Genomic DNA, 12,039 nt, shown 5'->3' with positions numbered 1-12,039 from the left:
CAGGTGGGGAATGTAGAGGTTTTGGGAGACTTCTGGATCGACTTTGGGGACCACACCTTTCTTGGTTTAGGACAGTGGCTGCTTTAAGGGGTGTGGACTTCAATTCCCAGAATTCCGCAGCCGGCATAGCCTTAAAGCTGCCGTCGTTGAGAAATTTTGGCTTTAGGGAGCTGCAGTTTTAAAATCCCCCCCAAATACAGAAAGGCTGCATGTTTTTTTTCCCTGCCAGGTCGCATTCAATTCAAGGATTCAGTCAGAGTCAATTATGTGTTGTTTTTTTCTAAAGATGCTAGTCCTCAGTGAGTTGTACACACACACACACACACACACACACTCTGCCCCTGGTAAATATCAGGCCCACAAAAATCTGTATAGGGATGTCCATTAATATCACAAGATCTGTGAGGCAGGTTCGCAGCATGTAGGATTGCTGGTTTATTTATCTTTCAATTTTATTCACTAAATTGATAACGCCGCCCATCTCCTTCCAAGCAACGCTTGGCACGCGCGTAATCTCGCCTCCCCAGCTGGGCAAGGAGCAGGGTGGCGCCTTCTCTTCCCCTGTTCTGCAGAACCGGCTGCAGAAAATTCACCCTTTGGCCAGGCTGGCCAGCTTCTATATATGTCAGGGATGGCTCCTTGAGCCTCTGCTGGAAGAAGATAACGGACAGAAGAGATAAAGGACCAGGATGCTCTTTGGCTGGCAGTTGGGAGCATCTGTGGCTCCCTCCTCCCTTCCCCCCCACCCCCCTCCTCCTTGTTCAGAGCCACCATTACAATGACAAGCCTATTTAATTGGGAGACGAGCCCCATTGGCTGATCTTTCAGTGGCTTGGACAGATGCAACGTGTGATGGCCACTGGGGTAGGGCAGGGAGAGCAGGATCTCCTGGGGAGAAGGATCTCCTGGGGAGAAGGATCTCCTGGGGAGCCAGCCCACCACCCATCTCTGGGCTGCAAGGGCAGGGCAGGCTCTTTAAGGCCGAGCTTGGTTTTCGCTATCGCTGTGCAAAAACTAAACCTGGGGACTAAATTTGAGCCAATCAGGTGGACCCATCAAGGCAAGTTCCAGGCATCGGATGTTTGCACGCGCTCCCATGCACACATAATGGTGGTTTAGTGGGTTTATTAATATCCCCCAGCAATTCCCTTCACCGAAAACCCAGAACTCATTTCAATGAAGTCCAGCCAAGAGCACATGGAGCAATGGCCAATGAGTCCACAAGGCACTTGGAAGTTTCCCAACTTTCCATAAGCCCACCCGTTAAAGTTAAACCCACAAGACAAGAGGGTCCACCAGGCCAGAAAAATCAAGAGCTCACAAGGCACGACCCAAGGTCAAGGCAAGGTGGTCAATCCCAACAGCCAGGAAAAACACAGCTAGGAAACGAATACTTTATTCCCAGCATCATCTCCATCCACCTGCTGTGCTAAATAGCCAGCTTATCCTATCAAGGCTGCCTCCTTGTGAGTGATGGGGCTGACCTTCTCCGCTCCTGCCTTTGCTCTCCCCTACCTGTTCTTGGATCAGTGCAGAAGGCAGTTCCTCAAGAAGTAGTTAAAGGTTGCATGATAGCGTGGGCCAAAAATGTTGGACACAATATAGATCTAGTGGATTGGAACACAAGTTGTAAATAACAAGATTAGTAGCATACAGAGAAAACATGTACAAAATGTTCTAAGGTTGGCATTTACCACCAGTGAGATTGGCCAAAATGTATCCGAAAATGAATCCCACCTGCTAGAAGTGCAAAAAAACGCAAGGGACTTTCTGTCATATATGGTGGACCTGCCCGGAAACTCAAAAGTATTGGATTGAAATTTGGAAATAGATACAGCAAATTACAAAGGAACAAATAGAATACAAACCGGAATAACCAAGGGGAAATATAGAAAGAAAATTAAATACATACTAATATACCTGTTGACTACAGCCAGATTAATGTTTGCCCAGTGCTGGAAACAAAGTAATATTCCCCCAGATGAATGAGTGATTCAGAAAATTCTAGATTGTGCAGAAAATGGACAAGTTAACATTAAGATTAAAGGACAAAGAGGAGTCTGAATAGTATGAAATTTGGGATAAATGGTATAAATGGTTGCATAACAGGAATAAAGTTAATTCAGCCAAGAAACAATAGAGAAATGTATAGAACTGTAGATGAATGTATTTAAATATAGAAGCGATATAAGATTGATATATACAGGTATGATGATACAACAATGTTAATGGGATGATTGTAAGATGTTATAGAGGGAAAAAACAACAAAAATTTGATCAACCCAGAAGGCAGTTCCTCCTCCTCCTCCTCCTCCTCCTCCTCCTCCTCCTCCTCCTCCTCCTCCTCCTCCTCCTCCTCCTTGACTGGCTGCAGCTGCATGCTTTCCCCACAGGGTGGTCTCGTTGCAGCTGTGCGCCAGCCAAATCCCCCTCGGCTGGTTGCTTAAAGCCATTGATCAACTCCCTTTCTGAAGTGACTGGGACTAGTTTATCTTCCTCTGAACTGACATCTGGAGAGGAATTGGGGGAAACACCTGGGGGAGTCATCACAGGAGGGGCACAAACCAACTCCAGATCCCCACCCACCCACCCCCCACCCCAGATTGGCCTGTGGCTCCCTTTAGGGATTCAAGACTAGCAGCTGGAATGATGAAATAACCTCAAGCTCCGTATTTATGCCTGGAAATACTTCCTAATCTCATCTCTCTCAACCTTCCCAGACAGGCCAGCTTGAGCCGCTGCTCTCCCGCTTCACCCAGGAAGAGGAGAGGCAAATGAAACGCATGTTGCAGCGCATGGATGTCCTGGCCAAGGTGAGACACTCCCCCCCCCCCCGGCCCATAGCACTTTTTGCAGTACGGTGACCAAAACGCGATGCAGTATTGCAGGTGGGGCCTTACTAAAGACTTATAAAAAGGTACTAATACCTCATTTGATTCTGATGCCGTGTCTCCGTTTATACAACCAAGGATGGCATTAGGTGTCCTGGCTGCTGCTGCACACGGCTGGCTCCTGTTTCAGTGGTTATTAAGAGTTAATCCCCATCTTCTACTCTTCCTTTTTAGAAAGCTGTCGGGGTGGGCGTGAGGCTAATGGTGGACGCAGAACAGACCTACTTCCAGCCGGCCATCAGCCGCCTCACCCTGGAGATGCAGCGGCGATTCAACCAGGAGAGGCCGGCCATCTTCAACACGTACCAGTGTTACCTGAAGGTGGGATTTCCCAGTGGTCTCCTACCCATGTATGGATCAGGTCCAACCTGGCTTGTTTACGAGCCCGAAGCAGTCATCAAACTTCCCCCCCCCCTTCACCCTCTGCATTGGCCCAAACGGCTGAATTAGACAGGTTGCGCTAATGGATGACAGGAATCTTCTTCTTCTTCTTTTAATGACCCGTTTAATCCCTTGCGGGGTGGAGCCCTAGGCAACTGAATGGAGCTGAGTGTTTACTGGCCGGATGCCCTTCCTGTCGCCAATGCAGGGTTATATTCAGCAGATATATTCTCAACATGCCCAGAGAGAGAGGGAGAGAAATATCTGCCTAGGATTTGAACTCACAGCCTTCTGATTGTGAGGCGAGAGCGCCACCTCTAGGCCACCCCACTCCAATGGATGACAGGAATGCTGGAGGAAAAAAGGCTCGAGATATATTGAAGATTGAATTTATTTATAAGGAACTCTTAACTGGTATTTTTAACTGAGGAATCCTAATTCAGATCGTATTGAAATGTTCGTTGGGATCTGCAGAGTATAAAGTTCACCCATCCTATATTATCTGCTATATGCTGCTTCCCAGGGCTTTTACATCCCTCTCTAAGCGGTTGACAGAGTCAGCCCCTTGCCCCCAACAATCTGGCTCCTCATTTTACCCTCCCCCGGAAGGAGGGAAGGCTGAGTCAACCTTGAGCCTGGTGAGATTTGAACTGCTGGCAGTGGGCAGAGTTATGGAAGGGAGGGAGGGAGGAGAAAAGGAAGAGCAATAGCAATAGCCCTTAGACTTATATACCACTTCATAGCGCTTTTTACAGCCCTCTCTAAGCGGTTTACAGAGTCAGCCTCTTTCCCCCAACAATCTGGGTCCTCATTTTACCCACCTCAGAAGGAGGGAAGGCTGAGTCAACCTTGAGCCAGTCAGGATCGAACTGCTGGCAGTGTGATGTTTGCCTGCAATGCTGCATTCTAACCACTGAGCACCATGGATGGATGGATGGATGGATGGATGGATGAATGGAAGGATGGAAGGATGGATGGATGGATGGATGGATGGATGGAAGGAAGGAAGGAAGGAAGGAAGGAAGGAAGGAAGGAAGGAAGGAAGATAGCACCTAGACTTACTGTATTTTTCAGAGTATAAAACACACCAAGATGTTGAAGAGGCAAATAAAAAAAGTTTTTTGCACTCTGCAAACCTCCCAAAAATGGCCCATTTTTTGTGAAAACGGGCCCGTTTTTTCCCCCCCAAAAGGCATGAATAGCCTTTAGGGGGCTTGCAGAGTGCTCCTGTGGAGGGGGCAAAAACGAGCAAAAAACAGCCCGATTTTCATTTTTAAAAAAGGGCATGGAAAGACTTTAGGAAGCTTATAGAATGCTCCTGGGGGCTGGGGGGGGAGGGTAAAATTGAGCAAAACGTTTTTTGCTCATTTCTGCCCTCCCCAGCCCCCAGGAGCTCTCTGAAAGCCTCCTAAAGGCTCTGCATGGCCATTTTGATGAAGAGGGCAGGTTTCAGGAGGCAAAAAATGCTGTATTCAGTGTATAAGACGCACCCAGATTTTCAGCCTCTTTTTTGAGGGAAAAAGGTGCGTCTTATACTCCGAAAAATACAGTATATACCGCTACATAGTGCTTTACAGCCCTCTCTAAGTGGTTTACAGAGTCAGTCCTTTGCCCCCAACAATCTGGTTCCTCATTTTACCAATCTTGAAAAGAGGGAAGGCTGAGTCAGCCTTAATCTGGTGAGAATCGAACTGCTGGCAGTTGGCAGAGTTTGCCTGCAATACTGCATTCTAACAACTATGCAACATGGATGGATGGATGGATGGAAGGAAGGGAGGAAGGGAGGAAAGAAGGAAGGAAAGAAGAGCAATAGCCCTTAGACTTATATACCGCTTCATAGAGCTTTTACAGCCCTCTCTAAGCGGTTTACAGAGTCAGCCTCTTGCCCCTCAACAATCTGGGTCCTCATTTTACCAACCTCAGAAGAACGGAAGTCTGAGTCAACCTTGAGCCTGGTGAGAATCGAACTGCCAAATTGCAGTCAGCTGGCAGTCAGCAGAAGTAGCCTGCAGTACTACACTCTAACCACTGCGCCTCTTGATGTGCCTCTTGATGCTGGAATCGAGCAGCGTGGAGAGGATCTTCCTCCACTAAGATAAAATTTAGTTAATTTTTAGAAAGGAACAGATCTCAAGGTCTTTGGGTTATAACTGCCAGGAGAATCCTGTTCTGCCTTGGAAGCCTTCAAAGTACAATTGAAGGCACATTCCTGGCTCAGCACATTCTCAGCCTCCTCTTCCTCCTCTTCCCTCCCTCCCTCCATCCATCCAAACAGGAGGCCTACGATAATGTGACCATTGATGTGGAGCTTTCGCGCCGGGAAGGGTGGCATTTCGGAGCCAAGCTAGTGAGAGGTGCATACATGGAGCAGGAACGAAGCCGGGCGTCCGAAGTGGGCTACGAGGACCCCATCAATCCAACCTATGAAAAGACAAGCGAGATGTACCACAGGTGGGGAGAAGGCGGCTCTGGGCTGTAAGAGGGGAAGGGACACTTGGCAGGTCAAGCTGACCCTTCATCCTTCTTTCCTGCAGATGCCTGGACTACATCCTGGAGGAGATCCGCCACAGCCGGAAGGCCAATGTGATGGTTGCCTCTCACAATAAAGAGACAGTCAAGTTCACTCTTGGCAGGTAGTGTGAGGCCCACCAGCCCATCTTTCTTATATATATAAAATATTATTTATTATTTTCTTTTCTTTAACCCCCTTAAGTGCTTGGTGGACAGTGGTTTATCTGGGTCAATACACTTTGCATACATTTCTGATAATAATATTACCATTTAAGTCAGGGGGGGGTTTCCAGCTGCTGCTACTGCCGGTTCACTGCGCACTTGCACACATGCGTAGTACTAAAAAAAAGCTTATGCACAGAAGCAAAGAGCAAGTTGGTGGCACCTATGGCACCGCCGAGAGAACCGGTTCAGGGGCGTAGCAGACCGAGCTACTACCTACTCGACCGAATCGGTCCTAACTGGTAGGAGCCCACCTCTGATTTAAGTATATACATAATCGTAATTTTTCAAGTTCTAACATTTGTGTATGTCTAGCAATTATAATACCGCGTTTCCCCAAAAATAAGACAGGGTCTTATTTTCTTTTGACCCCCAAAATAAACGCTTGGCCTTGTTTTCGGCGAGGTCTTATTATGTTTGAGGTGCAGGAGGCGGCGAGCGTGGTCACCTCTTGGCTGCTGCTGTGCTGCGCGTCACTAGGTCTCGCACTCTTTTTGCAACGGCCATTAGCGTGACAGAAAGAGCACAGTGGCTAGAGTTGTGGGAGCGGCGGTTAGGTAAGGGCATGTGGGGTGAATGCAGGGGTGGGTTCCTGCCAGTTCTAACCTCTTCTATAAGAGGTTAGATCTACCGTGCCTTTTAGGACCAGTTCCAGCTCCCTCCCCCCGCCCAACCACACCACGCTTGCCCCGCCTACCACTCACTGATTGGCTGTCTCACCAATCGTCCCACCCACCTCTAAGAGTCCTATCTAAACCTTAAAGTCTTAAACCTGTCAAGTTTGAACACCCCTGGGTTTTTTTTCTAAAGGGTTAGGGGTGCGAGGGTCTTGTAACTTGACAGCTTTAAGACTTGCACACTTCGATGCCAGAGTTCCTGAGCCAACATGACTGGAGGAGGAATTCTGGGAGTTGAAGTCCACAAGTCTTAAAACTCTCAAGTTTGAACACCCCTGGGGTTTTTTTTTCTAAAGGGTTAGGGGTGCAAGGGTCTTGTAACTTGACAGCTTTAAGACTTGCGTGATTCAAATGCCAGAGTTTCTGAGCCAACATTTTGGTTGCTAAGCAAGAGCTTTGTTAAGTGAGTTTCACCACATTTTACAAGTTGGCCATGCCCACCCAGTCACATGACTGCCAAGCCGCTCCCACTTGGTCAATGACTTCCAAGCCACTCCCACTTGGTCACATGGCTGGCAAGCCACTCCCACAAAGCAGACCACACCTACAGAAGAGGTTCTAAAAAAATTTGAAACCCACCACTGGGTGCATGGGACATGTTTCCCCCTCCCTTCCCCCCCCCTCGCTTCACCTCATGCTATTTGCACGGCAACCAATCAGAGGAAATGGTGGGGACCAGTTGTGCATACATTTAAATATTTTCGGGGAGGGCTTATTTTAGCGCATGTGCTCAAAAGCCTGATTGGGTTTATTATCCAGGGAGATTTTATTTTTGGGAAAACAGGGTATGTTCTATTATATTTCAGTATACATAATATTATTTTCCCAATTTCTATTTTCTGCTTATTTTTTCTAACGCTTAATAAAATTACCACCCAGTTAAAAATATTCTATATCTATCCATCATCGCTTGCCCTTTTTAGAGTTTTAACTCTTAATAACTTTTTGGATGAATCTTTCCCGCTTTTCCTCTGGTACCTTGCAACTCCTTTTTATCATGTTTATTTAAATATTTCCCCTGCCACGGCATCTGTCTCTTGATGTTAGATCTCTAGAGCAGGGGTCACCAACCTTTCAGATCTCAGGGACCACTAAATTCATAATTTTAAATCCCGCGGATCACTAATATGATCTGCTTAATGATTGGCTTGGTGGGCGTGGCTAGGTGGTCGCCTCGCCAGCCTCTACTCGCCTCTCCCTCCCAGCCACTCCTCTCCTGCCCGCCCGGGCTCCTTAGGGCCCCAACAGGAAGCGGTTGCTGGAGCTAAGCAGCCACCATGAGAAAGAGTTGGCAAAAGAGCTCAGTTCAAATTGGATCTGGTCAAGAAGGAGGCTCAGCAGAAGCACCTCACTGAGGACTAGGAGCATAGGCTTTCCAAGCAGAGGGAAGACCTGCGGGAGTGCAAGGCCAGCTGCCAGTGCCTGGAGGCTCAGCGGGCTGAGATGGTCAGCCAGTTCCAGGCCATGATGCAGCCCCACTGGAACGAGGCCCTCCGGCTCTTTACCACCAGCGGCCCTTCCCTCCAGCCTTCGCCCAAAGCCCCCACCAGGAGGCTGAAGCAGACCCCAAGTCAGAATTTCTGCCCCCCTCCGACCCCACAAAAAGACCCCGAAGGGGGGGACTCTCTGCAGCAACACAAGCATTCATTGCACGTATCCATCCCAGGGGCCGTAGTTTGAGGACCCCAGATTCAGTGCAATATAAAACATGCAAATAATTTTTCTGCGGACCCCCAATTGGTGATCACTGCCCCGGAGCCCCCATCCGCAGTTCCCCCATCTGATGAAGCCTGAATTCTCCTCCTAGAATTCTCAAGCAAGGGTTCATCTTGCCCAGGACCCTCTGCACACATGGAAGGGGGGGTTGGCTATTCTCCAACATCTGGAGACTGTCCAGGGGTTGTCCTCTGAAATCCTTCCTTCTTTGCAGGATGGCAGACCTTGGCATCCACCCCTCGGAGAACAAGATCTACTTTGGGCAGCTCCTGGGCATGTGCGACCAAATCACCTTCCCTCTTGGTAAGGCAGGGCTTCCATAAGAGTGATGTGACTCTTGGCCAATGGCGGAGGGCAGTGGGGGGCTGAGTTGAGAAAGGTGCAACCAACTGACTTCTGAATTCCATCTCTCTCTCCCCCCCCCCCCCAGGTCAAGCTGGGTTCCCCGTGTATAAATACGTTCCCTACGGCCCCGTGAAGGAGGTCCTCCCTTACCTGTCCAGAAGAGCCCAGGAGAACCGAGGCCTCCTGGCACGGGCAGAGGAGGAGCAGCAGCTTCTCTGGACTGAGCTGAAGAGGCGCCTGTTTGCGGGGACCCTCTTCAACGCACCGAGCCCCCCTTGAGTACTTCTCCCCAGCGGCCTCGCATGGGACAGCTTGGACAGAGACCCCAGTTGGACCAAGTCGTGGACGCTTCCTTGCAGGCTGACCGGATTCTCTCTCGCCCGGTGCCAGGGTGGCACAGCTTCGGGGGCGGGGGGGGGGGAGGCTGGCAACAGAAGTCCCGAGTGTAGCAGCTACTCTAGCATTACGGGCCTTTGTGGCACCTACCCGTTGCCATCTCCCAGATTTGACACCGAGTACTCTGGGCTACCACACGATGGGGTTCAGAATTGTCTTCTTTGGCACCCGTTTGTTCTTCCACTTGTCCGTCTCTGGGATGAAGGCGGCTGTACCAATAAAAATTCTTTCCAGAAACTGCTGGAGTGACAGCCGTTGGTCTCTGGGTGAGATCGCCCCCTCCCCCTTCTCTGAGGTTTGCAACTCTTGCAAAACCGCGATCTACTTAGCCACAGTTTATTAGGGAATCGAGCAGATTTCCTCTATTAATCCTAGCCAGTATTAATAGAGGAATAGAGTCAAGATCACGTAAAGTGTTCCTATCGCTTTATAATGCTTTGCTAAGATCACACCTGGCATCCTGCATCTTGCACAAAAGATGGTGAGGGCTTAGAAAGGTGTACGGCAATTAATCAGAATTATCCTGGATTTCTTAAAAACAAAGTGCAGCAGAGAAATCTTAGTTTGCTTTGACAACCGAGCTAGATTACTGGAGGAAGACTTTAATAATGAACTGGGGGAAATGTGGACACACCCTCCTTGAATAACTGGAAGAAGGTACGATAGAGGGATTGGGAGTGAGCTGAGCTACTACAGCCAGCCCATGGTCCTTAAAGGGAGGGAGAGATGCAGGGGGTACCCGGCACTCCAGCCTGGGCCAAGGACTCGTCAACATCTCCATAAATGTCCAAGATGAGAAATAGAGGGATCCTTATAATGTTTGCAGATGATGCAAACCTTGGGAAGGGAGGATTGCACCAGAATACAGGCTCAAGATTCAGAAGGTCTAGATCAGGGGTGTCCAAACTTGGGAACTTTAAGACTTGTGGACTTCAACTCCCAGAATTCCCCAGCCAGCCAGCATGGCTGGCTGGGGAATTCTGGGAGTTGAAGTCCACAAGTCTTAAAGTTCCCAAGTTTGGACACCCCTGGTCTAGATAGACGTGAACTCTGGGTCCGATCCAGTTGAACAACTGGTTCGGTGATCGCGTGTTTCGCATGTAGTTTTAGTTGGGAAGTAACACAGCTGAGGCACAGCAATCCACTCTGCCACGCTAATCAGCTGAGAGGATCTAGGAAGGGCAAGCGGGTGGGCCAACCTGATCATTGGAGCGAACCAGTTTGCCCAAACTGGTTCGAACCGGCTGAATCCCACCCCTGGTCCTATCTAATAACATGTTCAGACACGTAAGGTTCTGCATTTGGGCAAGAAAAACCAGGTGCACAGGTACAAAATAGGGTTCAGACATGGTGTTTGCAAGGAGGATTTGGTGTCCTTGTAGACCACAGATTTTGCATGACCCAGCAGCGTGGCCAGAGGTGCTAACGGAGCCAGTACTTGTAGAGGTGGAGATGGGATCACGGGAAGTGAGAGCGCCACTCTGTGCCGCGCTAGTTCAACCACACTCACACAATATCTTCTCCAGTTCCGGTCAGGGGACTTCGAGAGGGGGCAGAGAAGAGCAACAAAGAGGCTTGAAGGCCAAGTCTTACGACAAATGGGTTAAAGGAACTGAGTATTGTTTAGCCTAAAAAAGAGGAGGCTGGGAGGACGTGCTACTTCTCCAATCTTGAAGGGTTGACATAGGGAAGAAGGGTGAATTTTATGTTCTATAGTGCTCAAGGGTAGAACAAGAAGTAAGGGATGGAAGCTTCTTAGAGAATTATTCAAGCTCAGGTAGGAATTTCCTGGCTGTTGGGAATTATTAAGCAGCGGGAGAGTCCTGAGGGGTCGCTCCATGAAGGTGGTCAAAGAAAAGCCATTTGTCTGGGCTAGTTGGAGGAGTCCCACTTGGGCTAGAAGGCCTCCCAAGTCCCTCCCAGCCATAAGGGTTTGCGACTGGATCCCCTTCTCACCCTTTTTGGTCAAACCATGATCAAACATTGTTCCGTTCCAAAGTCTTAAGGAGGCATCTCCCGACCAGGGGGGTTCTTCAGTGGTCAGTCTTCCTCCTAGACTCATGGAGGCTTCATCCAAGAAAAGATTGGACACCCATTTGTCTGGGATGCTGAGGATTCCTGCCCTGGACCGTAGGATGGACTAGAAGACCTCTAAGGATTCTTACCAACCCCAGGATTGTAGTGCAGTTGGTTGGGGAGGGGTTGTTAGGCAGGAAATGTCATTGGAGTTAAGTCAGGTTGTCCAGTAAAAAGCTAGATATGAAACTCGCTGGGAAAAAAAATAAGATTTTACATTTGGGCAAAAAAAAAAAACAAATGCACAGGTATATGGAACAGGTGGTGCCTAGCTCAAAACTGCAAGTGGGGTCTTGGAGTCCTGGTGGACAATCGCTTAAATATGAGCCAGGATTGAGCTGCAGCTGCCAAAAAAGCCAAGAATCCTAGCCAGTATTAATACAATCAAGATCACGTGAAGTGTTTGTATTGCTTTATAATGCTTTGCTAAGATCACACCTGGCATCCTGCATCCTGCATCCTGCACAAAAGATGGTGGGAGACTAGAAAGGATGCAGAGAAGTGCAACCAAGGTGATTAGGGGACTGGAGGCTAAAACATGAACGGTTACAGGAATTGGGTTTGTCTAGTTGTCAGAATTTGTTGCAGCAATCACATCCAGAAAGCACACACAGGTAACTGATTCAGCAGGATTCATTAACTTCTTTATATACATAATAACCCATAAGTAAACATACAACACCAAAAGCAGGTTTTCCAATGTGGTAGTAAAATACAAGCAAAACACAGACAGAGGAGAGAACAGTTTCAGTTGAGAGCAGCAAACTAGAGCTCAGCACAGACTCAGAGCTTTAGTACAGAACAGTTGAGCTAAGCCACGCCCA

At 48.6% G+C, this 12,039-nt stretch overlaps 1 protein-coding gene across 1 annotated transcript in view; it reads left to right on the top strand.

The window, feature by feature from the left end:
- Positions 1-9,376, top strand: part of PRODH (proline dehydrogenase 1) — a 31,520-nt gene extending 22,144 nt beyond the window's left edge. Inside the window, exons 9-14 of the mRNA XM_081966905.1 lie at positions 2,721-2,813; positions 3,066-3,212; positions 5,548-5,723; positions 5,807-5,905; positions 8,613-8,701; positions 8,829-9,376. Coding sequence (XP_081823031.1) covers positions 2,721-2,813; positions 3,066-3,212; positions 5,548-5,723; positions 5,807-5,905; positions 8,613-8,701; positions 8,829-9,022 — 798 coding nt within the window. The 3' untranslated portion in view covers positions 9,023-9,376. The remainder of the gene's footprint in view (positions 1-2,720; positions 2,814-3,065; positions 3,213-5,547; positions 5,724-5,806; positions 5,906-8,612; positions 8,702-8,828) is intronic.
- Positions 9,377-12,039: the final 2,663 nt, after the last annotated feature.

This window comes from Natrix helvetica (assembly GCF_964273705.1).
Source record: "Natrix helvetica genome assembly, chromosome: 14".
NCBI lineage: Eukaryota > Metazoa > Chordata > Lepidosauria > Squamata > Natricidae > Natrix > Natrix helvetica.
This window is presented reverse-complemented; position numbering and strand designations above follow the sequence as displayed.